The sequence below is a fragment of the Kryptolebias marmoratus genome, linkage group LG8 (genome assembly GCF_001649575.2).
Source record: "Kryptolebias marmoratus isolate JLee-2015 linkage group LG8, ASM164957v2, whole genome shotgun sequence".
Classification (NCBI taxonomy): Eukaryota; Metazoa; Chordata; class Actinopteri; order Cyprinodontiformes; family Rivulidae; genus Kryptolebias; species Kryptolebias marmoratus.
The window spans coordinates 25,826,091-25,840,827 of NC_051437.1; the positions used below are offsets into that span (position 1 = coordinate 25,826,091).

General features: G+C 37.7%; 1 protein-coding gene across 2 annotated transcripts in view; it reads left to right on the plus strand.

The window, feature by feature from the left end:
• plxna1a (plexin A1a) overlaps positions 1-14,737 on the plus strand; it is a 220,124-nt gene that overhangs the window by 48,090 nt on the left and 157,297 nt on the right. For both annotated transcript variants that reach the window (XM_037976950.1, XM_017411304.3), the window contains exon 3: positions 6,619-6,801. In XM_037976950.1, coding sequence (XP_037832878.1) covers positions 6,619-6,801 — 183 coding nt within the window. The remainder of the gene's footprint in view (positions 1-6,618; positions 6,802-14,737) is intronic.

The window sequence follows — 14,737 nt, forward strand, 5'->3', positions numbered from 1 at the left end:
AAATAAATAAGTAAATAAATAAAAATTAATTAAATTTTTTAAAAAAGGAATGTTTTTAATGGTTCACAACCTCTCATTATAAACTCTTCTGAGGTTAAATACCAGCTGTGGTTAAAGGTTTTGAAAAGCTTATAAGAATGCTGGACAAAATTTATTGTTTTGAGATTGCTTCTTGGAGCAATTTAGTAATTTGAGCAATACAAATGCACTCCTACTCCCTTCCACACACACACACACACACACACACACCACCATCACTACTCCCACCATTGCCACCACTATCATCGACCTATGTAATGCAAATTATAACTTTGGGCTAAGTAAGACCTACAGGTAAGTAAGCTAATCTTTTTGTGGCTTGATAAGTTGATCAGTCCTGAGATATTATTATTAAAAAGGTTCCCAACAAATACTTATAAATAATGTGCACTGCATCTCGTCAATACTAAATTTAACAAATGTGTGTTATAAATGAAAATACTGACTTTTAAGCACAAATCAAACCAGGTATTGCACTCAGCAGACAGCAAAGAAAGGAAATATAAAGACAAAGTTGGAGGAAAAAGAAATGACAACCAGAAGGAAAATGTGCTGTGTTAGAGTGGTTGTTTGTATGTGTGTGTGGTTAGTGGGTGCACAACTAGCTGTGGTTGAGATGGTAATACATTCTTCCCAGTGCTACATAGTTTAAAACCACATTATGCTCACTCGTTCTCTTATGCCTTTATGGTTAATGGGTAGTTCTTTGGTCTGAATACAAATTCTCATTCACCCTCTCTTGCTCTCCCTGGCTTCAGGCTCATTAGTGGTTACAAGAGTGCTGTGACCCTAAAGCCCTCAACTATGTGTCTCCTCTCCATCTTTCTCTCCTCTTTCTTTTTTTTCCCTCCTCATTTTTTTCCCTTTCCCCACTTTTGAGCTGCCCCACTCTTCCTTTCATCACCCCATCATCATTCATCTAGCTAGAATTTGACATAAGTCTCTGTGTGTAGAAGCCTGCGAGTAGCCAGGGGCCAGCCCTGTGCTTGTATACAGCAGAGGTCTTTGGTAAGGACAACACAGGGGACCCCGTCCTTGTATACCTCCCTGGAAATAGAGCAAAGGTTTGTGTGTGTATGTGCGCCACATTTCTATATACACTGTCCTGAGCATGAGTTGTAGTAAGTAACAATATCAAAAGCATGGTTACAGGTCCAGTGGGTCGACAGAACAAGCTACAGAATCTGCAACAGCACTAAAAAAAGATTGACAGTAGGTCACCCTATGTTAGGCAATGATAAAACACCTATTGCATGTGATTTTGTTTTGATTCTGGATTTTCATGCAGGTGCAGTACACTGGTTGGCAGAAACCAAACAGGACCGTAGTAGACAGTATGAATTAACCTGGAGCAGGAGAAAATACTGAAAAGAAATGAAAATACAATGCAAACAGACAACATTGTTTTGCAAAGATGCAGAATAAAATAAAAATAAAATAACTTCATATATTTATTTTCAATTAAGTTCATTAAAGGCACAATCAGCAGGTGAATTGGCCAAATGTTTTCTGTCTGGTTACAGTCACAATTACATGATCAACTACTTGGGAATTTATACACAACAGACTGAAAGCACACAAGTCATTGGAAATTTTAATTTTTTTTTCATCTTGGGGCATCTACAGTAGATGCTTTATTTTGATTTGTCAAAGGATTCGCCCATTGGCATTGTGAAAACTATGGAGATTTCAAGTATCTGGCTTGTGAACTATATATATATATATATAGTTCTATAATATACTATAAGACAGATGAATTTGTCTTTATTGTTTTCTGCAGTTGTAAAGCTAGTTAAGTAAGACAATAAAGTTATTAGAAGATGGTTTTCAATGCTGGTAATGCTGTTTCTTTTAATTTTACTCAATACTCTCCTGTGCAGGTGAGGTGGGAGTTGGCTACAAGCTTAAGGTTGTGGGCACTGTTATTGTGTCAGGCTTACTTGTGAAGTTAACACTAAAAGTAAACAGAATTAGACAAAAAGAGAAAAGATTCCTGTAGTTAAATGCAGCCCAAACATGTGAGGACGATCTGAAGACTCCCGTAGTTTTTATGAGTAACTGATGTTTCTGAGCTCTCTGCTTAGTTTTAAGAAATTTGTAGAAATTAACAAGAGAGAAATTTGTAGAAATTAACAAGAGACTGTAATAAACCTTTGTGTACACCCATGTGCACAACAGCTTGTCAATATTTTGTTTGTTTGCATTTATTTGTTAAATTTTTAGTATGTTTAATGCTAAACTTCAACAGTGGCAACGTTTGTGGTCGTGATATCTTGCTGCTATGAGTGCATCATGGTCATTTACATCAAACAGTCTGTATAACCATTTAGTTGAATTCTAGTAAATTTCAACAAAACTATGTAAAATAGGAAGGCCGCCGATGCTTCTCAAAGTTCAATTAGAGGTAAAATCTCAAAAAGCAAGCCATAAATTGGTTTTACTTGAGTTAAGTAGGTTATAATTTAAAGATTATTTATTGAGGCAATAAAATGAAGACCTAATATGATGAACAGCTGTTTTTTTTTTGTTTGTTTGTCTTTGGGTTTTTTTATGATGACATATCTAGACTGTGACAATAGGAGGGCAAATAGGCAAACAGCTTATAAGAACACTTTTTTTTTATAGCATGAATACTGAATATCATGCATGTATTCCTAATGGCAGCTGAAAACTCCAGTCAAATACCTTGGTCATAACTTTAACAGTTCTGACCATATTTTTTTATTGCAAACTTCTGTTAGGAAAACATCATTAGGTTCCCAAGTCAATTACAGACTGGTGGCAGAAAATGCTTCAGCTCATCAATGAGTAGCTGTAGAAAGATAAAAGAGGCAGACTCTTGGAATTACATGTCTACAAGGCAAACAACAGCTAGCAGATGTCAGGCCTGTGTGAGGCCACATTTGTCTGCAGTGAAAACACGTTGACTGAACGCTCCACTGTGCCTCAATCTGAGCTGTTGACTCTATGGTAATGATGCAAGTCAAGCTAAACATAACAAACCATTAGCGTCCTCAGCATGCCTACAACGGTGCTGGAAAGATGGTGATCTCACTTTTGTGTGTGTGAGCTTGATATGCACTGGGAATGCAGATTAGTTTACAAATATGAGCTGCCTAACATAAATAAATTCTGGTTAAACTATGCTCTTATAAACTGCTATTTTAAACAGTTTTGTCTCTGGTATCATGTTACTTAATTTTTTTGGTTTGGTTTCCATCCCGCAGAATGCAGAACTGATTTTAGAGGAGGAATACAATACTTAATAGGAATTTTTTTGACCTGCAGGTCATTTTCTTTCTCAGTTTTGTTGGATGACCTATGAAAAGCATGCACTTATTTGTTTTAACCGTCATGTAAATGCTTGCAACCCTAGATCAACCCTGATATTGCTTTTAAAGAAAGGAGAAAAGGAAACGTATTCTGAAAAAGCTGTTGGCAAGTGAAAGCAGCAAAAAAAGTAACCCCTGGGACAGACATGATTTCCCACTGGCCAGTTCCTGTGAACTTCAAAAAAAAGAAAGCAAGATCTAAGAGAATTTTTTCAAGGCAAAGAGGGTAAAGGAGACAACAGTAGAAAAAAAGTAGGGTGAGTAGAAAGTGGCATGGATGGGGAAGAAAAATGGACAGAGGAAATGAGTGAAATGAATGAGTGAAAAGTTGGTTCCATTGTCCTTATCTGAGGAAACAAGAAAAACTGTGGCACAGACAAAAGGCCAGAGTTCACACTGTCACAGAGCCATGACCATTTCTGCCTGTTCCATCTTTTCCTCATGTCCGTCTCTTTGCCTTTGTCCCTCTCTTGACTTGAGTTCCTTTCTAACTTCCTTCTCTCCGGTTTGTCATATCCGTCTCCATCTTCCCTGCATCACCTCTCTTGCTCTTGTTTTTCGCTGTGTCCTCCTTTCCTCCTCTCAAATTACTCGCCAAACAGTTCTCAAATTGAGAACATGTTTATGTAAATCATACAAAAGCCAGAGTCATTGTGTGTGTGTGTGTCTCCCTCCCTCCCTCCCTCCCACTCTCCTTGTCTCACTCACTTTGTCACTTTGAGTCTTTGTTCACTGAAGTTAAACTTTGCTGTGTTTCTGGCTGCCTTTGAACGTCTGGTGGAAGGCAGACAATGTCCGCCACAGGCATTTTCTCAACCTTTTTTTTTTTTTCCCCCCAACCTCCCTCACTCTCACACAAACACACACGCTCCCTGACAGCTTTGCTGTTTTGAAGGGGTGTGGTGATTGATTAGTCTCTATGGAGACGATACGTCTTGTAATGAACAAGAGAAAGCTGGCATGTTAATTTGTTTAGTGTGGGAGGCTTAATCGGGCTTGTGAGTGTGCTTGTGTGTGTGCTCTATTGTTACTTCAGCATATGTTGCTGTTTGTATGTGTTTTTCTATAAAATTATGTATATAATTGAATATGCAAATCAATGTTACATTCCATACATTTAGTTGTCATTTCTATTTGTCTTTAAAAATCTTGCAGTGAGTTGTAGAAGTTTACAGTTTAAATATTTCAAAATAAGTGCACATATTTTACCAGTGTCAACAATTTTGCTAAGTCAAAACTTTAAAATTAAGAAGCACAACAGAAAGAGATTTAGCAGTTAAGTAATAAATAAATGGGAAGGCAAATCACCTGCCACCTTTTTAAACAGGATTTAAACAACAATCTCATGCAATCTGTTGGCCCTTGAACTGTGTTGTGAATGACTCTCAGCTACTACCACACCAAATGTTAGCTTGGTATCTGTAAACTTGACCAAGTTATAGCCGTTTTTGTGTTTAATAAGGTTGATTGGACGTGGCAGCCGTTTTGAACTGAGTTGCCTTCAAAAGTTAAACAGTTGTAGATGGACAGTACCTCCAGGGATTACTTTCTGAAAGTTTAATTAAAATTTGTCCAGCGGTAAATCAAATTTGCTAACAGACAAACAGGGTTGACACTAACAGGTAATGCCAAAGTTTTAAGCAAAGATGTTGTAGATGTACATCCAATGATTACTTTTTTGAGTTTCATTAAATTTTGTTCAGTAGTTTGAGATATTTTGCTAATAGAGAAATAAGTAAATTTACATTCACACCCATGCAATCACAAGCAATTACATGGTCACCGGCCATGATGAAAGGTGGGTGACAATAAAAAGATGTCCTGTAACTGCATCCAAATTTAACAACACTGAATGTGATTGTGTATTACTTTGGAATGATAAACTGCATTTTGTTTAAATTTGTACTTTCTGATTGAAAAGAGGATGGTGTATTACTGTGCATTCATACACACACACACACACACAAAGACAAAAATAAAACTATCTGTCTAGTTTATATTCAGATTTGTGTGCACTTTAAAGTGTGTGTTACTCTGAGAGTATGTCTCTGTGTGTGTGTGTGTGTGTGAGGTTATCGGGGTAATGCAGGTGCTGTTGATTATCTCTGTCATAGATGTCAGTGTCAGGGGAACCTCCTGATTTGTTCACAGCCATCACATGCTTTTAATGACATATCCATTACATGCTCCCACATGCACACAAACGTACACACACATACACATTCAGTATATGCGTACATCAAGTGTGACATATCGACATATCAGCATGGCAATGAGCATGTACAAGACACTTTGATTATGATATGCTAATCTGACCTATAATTTACTTCCTGTCATTCCTCTTCACCAGTGTCCTGTTTATGCATTCACCCCAACTCTCCATCTTCATTCCAGCTTTAGTTGATTTACACACTGTATTGGCTCTATTTTTGTTCAACAGTACTTTGGCAAAGCAGCACTTTATCACTATTTTAAACATTAGCATACTTCAGTTGATTAATTTATATCCTGCTGAGACATTTTCTTCTTTGATTCTGTACTGAAATCCACCAGGCCATTTTCACAATGTGAAGAGAATTGCACAAAGGAGAAAAAGCTTTTTTGTACTGTGCATTTATGGGGATTTATTAAAAACAAACAAAATAAATAAATCAATAACTGTTTTAATTACTGCAAAACTGCTTGAAAACTACAACTCTTTTGTTTTTCGAATGGGGTTTATTGAAATGGCAAAATTCACTTCTTTTTTGTTTAATGTTCTCCAGTGTTTTTTTCTTTTTAAAACCAGCTTAAACAAAACAAAACATAGCTTCAGCATAGACATTTATGTTTTTACCATTCATCAGAGTTTTTGATGTAAACTCATATGGGAGATTGTCAATTTTGTTGCAATCTTTCCAAACTGGCAAATGTCGTAGTTACTTGTGAATAAATTCTACACTCTTCACCTACAGAAGGATTTTCAAAAAGGTCAACATCATTTTGTCTTTAATTATTCCTTGGAAGGGAAAACAAGGTGATTTTAATTAACAAAAAAGAAAAAAAATATATAATTTTGATCCAATGATTTGACACCATCACAAAATCACACGGACATGGCTTTACAAAAAGAGCATGAATTGTCTGCTTTGTGTTGGGAAATTAGAAAGCAATCTTATCTTTAAAAATGAAAAATGGCTTCAAAATGAAAAGATTTGAAAAGAGTAAAAGGTTGAGTTAAACCCTTTCTCGTCTCTCCACACTTCAGCCGTTGCAGATCGACGATGACTTCTGCGGCCAGGACTTCAACCAGCCACTAGGAGGCACGAAGGCCATCGAGGGCATCCCGCTGTATGTGGACAAGGATGATGGCATGACCTCTGTGGCAGCTTATGACTACAGAGGAAACACTGTGGTGTTCACTGGCACTCACAGCGGACGCATGAAAAAGGTAGGCAGACTCAATCTTTCTTGCTTCTGGGAGGTTAAAACCTTTGAAGCTCAGTTTTACTTAAAGTAGTACATATTTTACATTTACTTCACAAGGAAAATTTCTGTTCGATTTGTCATCTGGAAAAAAACACAGGTTTGCACATTGCACAAAATTTCCACTGACAGAATTGTAATTTCAGCTTAGAGGACACCAATAAAAAGTGCATTAAACAGCAAGTACTGTAGATGCTTGTGCAATACTACAATACATGTGTAGTTCAATAAAGAAAATTGCTTTTATGTCAGCCAATATTTGATGCTTTTTGAAGGTCAGTCCTGATAAACATGTCATAACCTATTGCAGGTGGCAGCTTAAATGTACCTTTTAACGGCAATTTCAGTTTTTATCTTTAAAATTTTTTCATTGCTTTGTTGTCAGTGGATGCTTTTGAAACACACACACACACACACACACACACACACACACATAGCTGCAAAACTATGTAAGGCAGCAGCTTTTAAGATGCACCTTTTCTCCCACAGAGTAAGATTGTATATTTTGTGTTTTCTTTGTTTTGTTTTTTTTTTGAGTGATTTGTGGAGTGGAAATCACGCTGCTAGACAAACTGAGGCTGTGTGGGTTTTTATCTTGCTGAGTGCTGTGGTCACAGGATTTTCAAAAGCCAGTAAGTGTTTTTTAGTGGCTTTAAGGTGGGTGCAGATGATTTTTTTATGCATCTCCTGAGTACCACAGGTGAGGAAAAACCCATGTTTTTATGTGTGTTTGTTTGTGTGCTCAAATGGGTGCCTCAAAATGTCTCCTCAATCACAGGCAGGCTGTATTTTTTTCTCTCATGTTCAGCATACACACAGCATGTCGTCCTTTTGCGTGTGCGCCCGTGCCTTTATAATATGTGTGGGCTCCTCAAGTACTCATGTTGAGTAGACTGCGCAGTGTGTGTGCCAATCAGCTGCTGCTTCATTTGAGATCTGACTGAGCCATTGCTGTATTTTTTTTTTCCTCTGCAGGACGCCATTGAATTTCTAACGGAGTAAAACTGTCAGCTGAGGATAAAATAAATTAATTAAATGCATACATAAAACAAAGTAAAAAAGTAGTCATATTTTAATATTTTTGACAGCTATATTTTAAAAGTTTCAAAGCAAATTCCCAAGAGCTGCTTTTTTGCCTGCCACATCTAAGTTAAGTATCATAGAGTTAATTTGCTGATTTGAATTTTATGAAACTCAAAAAAATCAGCGGATGCTGTTCTAGATGTAAGTTTCGGCAGTTTAGGTTCATCTTGCAGCCAGTGAATGACCTTCTGCAACACAATAATGTTGTTGTCAACTGCTTTCATATTGGCTAAAATAAGACACAATATGCAACACACATGCCTTCTTACACGGTTTCCTGTCATTTGAGTTTTGCTAAGTCGACTGAAACCTAGCCCGCTAGTCCTTGCAACTGACCCCTGGACTATGTCTGTGGCTGCGTGTGCAGACAGATGATTTGTGTGTCTGTTGAGAGAGTGGGGGTCAGCAGATCCTGGATGATATCCCGCTGATTGGAATCCCATTTCCCCTCAGCCGGCATATCTTCCTGTGCTCAGGGATGGAAGGAGGAAGGTGAACACGGAGGTGGAGGTTGCTAGTGTCCTCACACAAATCAATGCAGATGCTGCAGTGAAATGTAGTCGTATGTATGAGCCGAGGAATGGCAAGACAGGATGACAATTACTACAAATCGTCAGTGATTCACGCTGCAGCCAGTTTAAGATTTTATCATTTTTATTTATTTATTTTTAATGTCTTAATTTCTGCTAAGTTTTTCCTTTGACACAGAAGGTGATCGGTTTAGTTTTAAATGAAGTTCTTTGAAGTGGGTTGGACACATATTAAATTTCTGAACTCGATTCAGGCAAAACAAAGTTTGGAGGGACTATAAAGGAAGGAAGCTGAGATTAGACAAATGAAGGAAAAGAGCACATGGTTACAGGCTGTGCAGTTTTATTGCTACTCATTAGAAGTTAAACTGTGCTCCTGGCCTAATGAAATGTAAAGCTGCAGTGTATTGATGTTTGCACACACACACACTCAGCCCCACACACACCCATACTCACACACACATGTTCTGATACTTATTAGGATTCCTACAATGTGATGAACTGTGTGTTTGCTTGCGTGGAGGCGTCTCGCCTGCTAGACTCTGTATTGATTGATCTATGAATATATAATCACCAATGTAGATCCTAAATCCAACTAGTCCATTGAAAAAGTATTTGTTTCTTAATGTCTGTGTGTGTGCATGTGTGAGAAGAAGGCGGTTACCTGTGCTGTGGATACGTAAATAAATTTGCAGCCCTTTTACATCACCATGACTTATCCTAGTGTCATGACTGACTATAGGATTCTTTTTTATGTTGACATCTGTACAATGTAGGCTAAGTAATGGGACTTGATGTGACTTGTCAATAATATACATTTTCAAACTTATATAGTTGCTCTGGTAATTAGATTAGAGAGGGATTCATTGACAGAAATGTGCATTAGGCTATAAGAATTTATGATTATGTTTAACGGGATTATGGTCATGTTATGCATATTGAGTATGCATGATATGTTTACTGTCTGAAGAACAACATTCATTTCAGTGAAAGAATGGCTAAACTTTTGTTACATCTAACAGTGACAACAACTTCTGAAGTAGATTCTAAAATGTAAAAACTAGGGTCACTGCATTAGAAAATGAACAAGCTTTCTCTTTTTCAGCATTTGTTTGTCAGTATCCAGCACACTCTGTTATGTGCTCAGCACTTCAACACCAAATTATTAAATATATTACATTTTATTTAAAACCTTATAGTACTATAAGTAAATTTGTCAACCAGTAGACATGGGGTGCTGAACTATAAGCTTCTAAAAATTCACAATATACTTTTTTTTTTCCTTTTGTTTCCACCGATTGCTAGAAATGTCCCCAAACTCCTCCTCAGATTTCTGTAAAACCTGGAAATCCTCTCGTTCCCTTCATTTCATCTCCTCTTTTGTCTACCTGGGAGAACACTGTGCTCCTGCCACATCAGGTGAGATGAAAAGAAACTCTCTACAGCCTGAAGCATTTCCAGATTTAGGAAACAAAAAGAGATAAGCAAAGCAGATGGTAAGAGAAAGAGGAAAAGAGGGAGATTGACACTCAGTGGTGTATAGGTGTGTGAAGGGGTCTGTGTGTGGTAGGCGAATGGGGGTATGGTTTCATGTCATTTCATCATTCTCCTTCTAGCAGCAAATCCAATTACTTTTCCTTTTCCTTTCAATCTTGGAAGATAGCCTGAGTGACAGGACTGATTGGTGTACAGCACTACCGAGGTAACTGTGCCAACTGGTTGATTGACATAACACTGGTACTTCACTGCCTTCAGACAGAAAGGCAAGTAGGGCTGGTTAGACTTCAGACCATCTCAGAGCTGCTGAGTGGGGCCCAGAAGTTCCCTTGCCCTGCTCCTTCAATTACAGAGGCCTCCTGCTTAAAGATGATCTAATTCACTCTTTGGCAAAATGCTCAAGATGTTCTTTTTTGTTTTGATATGATGAGCCTCGTGTACAGCAGTGTGTGCTATTCCATCTTCTCATTTTTTTTTCTCTGCTAACAACTTCTCAGCTCCCTATTAATATTTGAATTAGTAAGTGATTATACTACCTTTCATCTCTCCACTACAATCATCAGAAGCATCTGTACTTCTGTAGATTGTATTTTCTTTTTCTTTAGTGAAAATATTTATTCATTTTTAAACTTAAGGTATTTTAGGGTATTTTACCTCAGTAAAAATTCTGTTTATGGCCTTTTAAGTTAGATTTTTTTCCAACCTCACAATTGTTTTTAAATGCTTAACACTTTTTTTGAAGATTCAGACTATATATTTTAGGTAGATCACCTTCAAAACAGAAATTTGACTCTGTCTACTGCAAAACATTTCCATCAAAGTTATTTATTCTTTGCAACATTCTTATAGCCTTCTGCCAGACTAATTACTGGTGGGTCAGCAATATTTTGCGCAAATAACAATAATTAGCAAAAAGTTTAGATCTTATTGTGAAACGTCACTTGTCTGAGCAGTATTCCAAGCAGGATTTCATTATCCGCACTTCACATCCCAGTTTCTTTATCCTCAGTGAAGGAGAGTTCCTTGTGTTTTTTCCTGAGAGTTCGAGATGTCCATGGATCTATTGGCTCTGCAAGTGAAGCAGTAAAACATCGCTGTCAGAATGATTAAGCCTAATCAGGAAACATGGGATGGGAGGTAATTTAGCATGTGAATGCTAATTAGCACTAGCATTTAGAGTGGCAGACGATGATTGAAGCTGTGCATCGACTGCTCATGCTGGTTAGATGGCAAAAACACCAATCTGGGAGAGATGATTGATAATCTTTGCATCGAGCTGCTGTCTGTTTCTCCGTTTATGTGTAAATGAGTGTGAATTATTGTTTCACCTTCCTTCCAATACTCATAATGTGCAGATGAGCTCAACACCTGAACACGCTAATTCCATCTTTATCCCATTAGCTAGAACTTAGTGAAATAATGTCCAATTTGTTTTTCATAACACACAACAGCATGCAGATGACTCCAGTTTATGTTTGCACATTTACAAAGTGCTTCCTCAAAAGAGAAAATATTAGGATTTCTAAAAAATGTAGCTTGTTCTTATTTTGATGTGCATAGAAGGAATGGCTGTTTTAGTGTTTTTATCTCCTATAAATGCATGTGTGTAAAGTTCCTGTAAAAGCCCGATGAGTGAATAGTGAATAAATCTTACTGCTTCGAGTGGTGCTACTGTTTGAGTGAACTATTATCCTATTTTATCTCTAGTACTTCTCATCTCTGTCTTTGGATCTTAGTTTTGCTGTCTACAACAACCCTCTCTTTTCCTCCAATTCCTCTCACTTATATGTCACCTTCAGCTCCATGTCTTTTGACTAATATAGGCTAGATGCCTGCAAATCTGCTTCCCAAAGGACTTTTCTCGCCTCATTTGAGTACGTGTGTAGCAAACTGTCCTTCTCTCCTCTGCTTATTTTCTAAATCCTATCTACCCATTCGGCCATCACTTCACATCAGCCTGCTAAAAAAAGTGTCGTCTGTTGAGAAAGTGCTGTGTGTTCAGTATTTTATAAATGAGATTCGGAAAAGGACATAGTTTGTGAACTTGTACCAAGTCACATAAAGCACATAAAATAGCGAGTAATGGACATAAATTGAATATGATTATTTGGCGTATCTGTCATATAAAACTGGATGCTGATACAAATGATAAAAGAAGAATTGGAGATTGAGGTAGGTTTATTCAGATATTTACTGGAGGCTGTAATCTTTAGCATCAATGATTATCCACTGTATTTATCTGTCTGTCTGTATTGTTTTTATATATTTATGTATATATAAATATAAACCTTCTAGTCTAATACCCCTCCAAGTGTCTCCAAACTTGTTGGGGTACTGGTAACATTGAAGGCTATTTAATCACTTATTTTCCTCTTGATTCAATGAGGTTTATAATGGATGACAAACATTTTAACTGCTGGTTTTGACTGAAAACCAGTATATTGCAAAGTATGTCTTTGTATGACTCGTAACTGACACACTTCATCAGAAATGCTTCAGTATTTTATAGATACTCAAAACAGGATATTAATGGCATTTTCTTCACGAGTTGTTGTCACTGTTCAGTCAGAACGTGATTGTAACCAGAAGAGCAAAAAACATATTTTTTAATTTTATTTTTAGAATATGTATAATAAGACACTACGCATTTACTTATATTAAATTGATCCGATTTTTTTTTAAGTGCAGTACATATTTAGCACATTTGACATAACGACTGACTGCCAAAATAATTCAGTGCACACAAAGGCCATACAAGTTAGACATTATATAAGCTGAATATTCAAGTATCTTCCACATGTTAAATTGCCTTATTTATACTCATTTGCGTTTAAATTCTACAGTCGTTTGTCTTGAAGGAGACAGATGTGAAGTAGATACAGCAGAAAATAAAACAGTCAAAAGTCTTTAAAGTCAGCACAACAGATCATCAGGCTGGAGTGGCACAGAGGACGGATGCTTTATCACTTATTAGAGGCAGCCATGGCTAATGTGCCATTGTGGTTGTGGGTTCAATTCCCTTGAGAGCTATCACTTCATGTATATTACCCCCTGTGTCCTTGAGCAGGGCATTATCCCAGCAGTCCCTCTGGACGAATATGGCTGAGTATTAATGGGTGGACGATGTGCCTTGAAACTTAGATGGATATATTAGTGAGCTAATGAATCTTTGATGAGTGGGAAGGCTTTGCATGCATCAATAGATGAGAGGAAAGATCACATCTAAACCCATCAACTGAAAGATGGCTTTAATTCAAATTAAACCCTTGAAGAGTCCAACACTGGTTTTGTCATTATAGAAATCAACAGGCAAAAAGATGGCAGTGTTTTGGGCAGTTTCATGTAAAATTGTTAGTTTATGGCACTTAAACATGTCATTTATCTGGTACTGAGATTAGCAGAGTTTCTGAATTTCTTTTAAAACAAGCCTACTTTAAATGTAACCACATTACCACCTTGTGAGTTAACAATTTTTCTTCATGTTTTTCTGAATACATCCTTACAAGCTGCCCAAGTTTTTGGGGCCATGCTTTTGGTCCTTTTATTTTTCCTTGAACAAGCAAATACATGTAGTACAGAAACAGTACAGGATTTTTGATTTAAAGATCATAAAAGCCTTTATTGCTTGTATTGATTGGGTATGAGTGTTAGTATTTTGGATTTTAGATCTCTTTTTAATTTCCAATGAGATCATCTGCCCCTGACTCTTTTCCAGGAAGAGCTTCCCTCATCATGATGTCACCCATGTACGGTTGCAGTATGAATGCATCACATTGTGAATATGAGAGAGAGAAAAATCCCGTGTTTAACCCTGTGATCCAAGTAATCCAGGCCCCTAATTCATGCAGACATCACTAGTCTAAGCATTGAGTTGCAATGTCCCAACATCAGGGCATTTAAGGCCACAAGTCCAGACAAACAACACACACACATACACACACGGAGGTTCAGCAACAGCCAGCAATGCAGTCAGACAGCTGTTGTGTTGATGACCAGTGTCAGGTGCCAGTGGCCTGATTCAAGCTGGCTAACCTCTTCACATCACATGTGTATGGACAGATACAGAGGGGGGGGCACTGGGTGGACATGTGTCTCTGTCCCTGGCGTGCATCTGGAGAACAACTGGCATGTTGTGGCTGGTTGTGTGTGTGCTTGATTGTGTGTTTGATTTGTGTCTAGGCAGGTTTACGACACTAGGCTTTTTTTGCCCAGCGTAATACCATCAACGGAAGGAAAGAGCTTACCAAGTGTGTGAAGACTTGTTTTAAACTTTACCATCAAGCAAAAATGCTGCTCTGATTGATGTGAATTTTGACTATTAAAAGCATAAAGTAAATATTGTGTATGTGTGTAATATATGCATGAGTCTGACTCTGTAATGCTAATCAGGTTCACATCTGAGGAAGATGCAGCCTGTGTGGGTGCATGTATGTATGCGGTTACACATGTGCATCTAATTAAAGGGCTCATGCAGGAAAGGATACAGTCTACGTGAGAGTGTGTAACGCAGGGAATTTTCTATTTGCCTGTGTGCAGATGTGCAAATGAGTTTGCTGGTTTCTGAGGGTTAGGAATCCTTAGATTATAGGGAATCTCACACTCCCTGCAGTACGTGGGTATGCAAGATCACATTCATTAGTGTGTTCTGTGTTTGGTGTAGGAAGTATTGTGCGTTTACATACTACAGCAGCTGTGCTTTCTTCATGTGGAGCCGGAGCAGCCCACCTGATGCCAGGGCAGCTGCCGCACAAACAGCCCTCCGCTCACAAACACACTCACATCTACAAACAC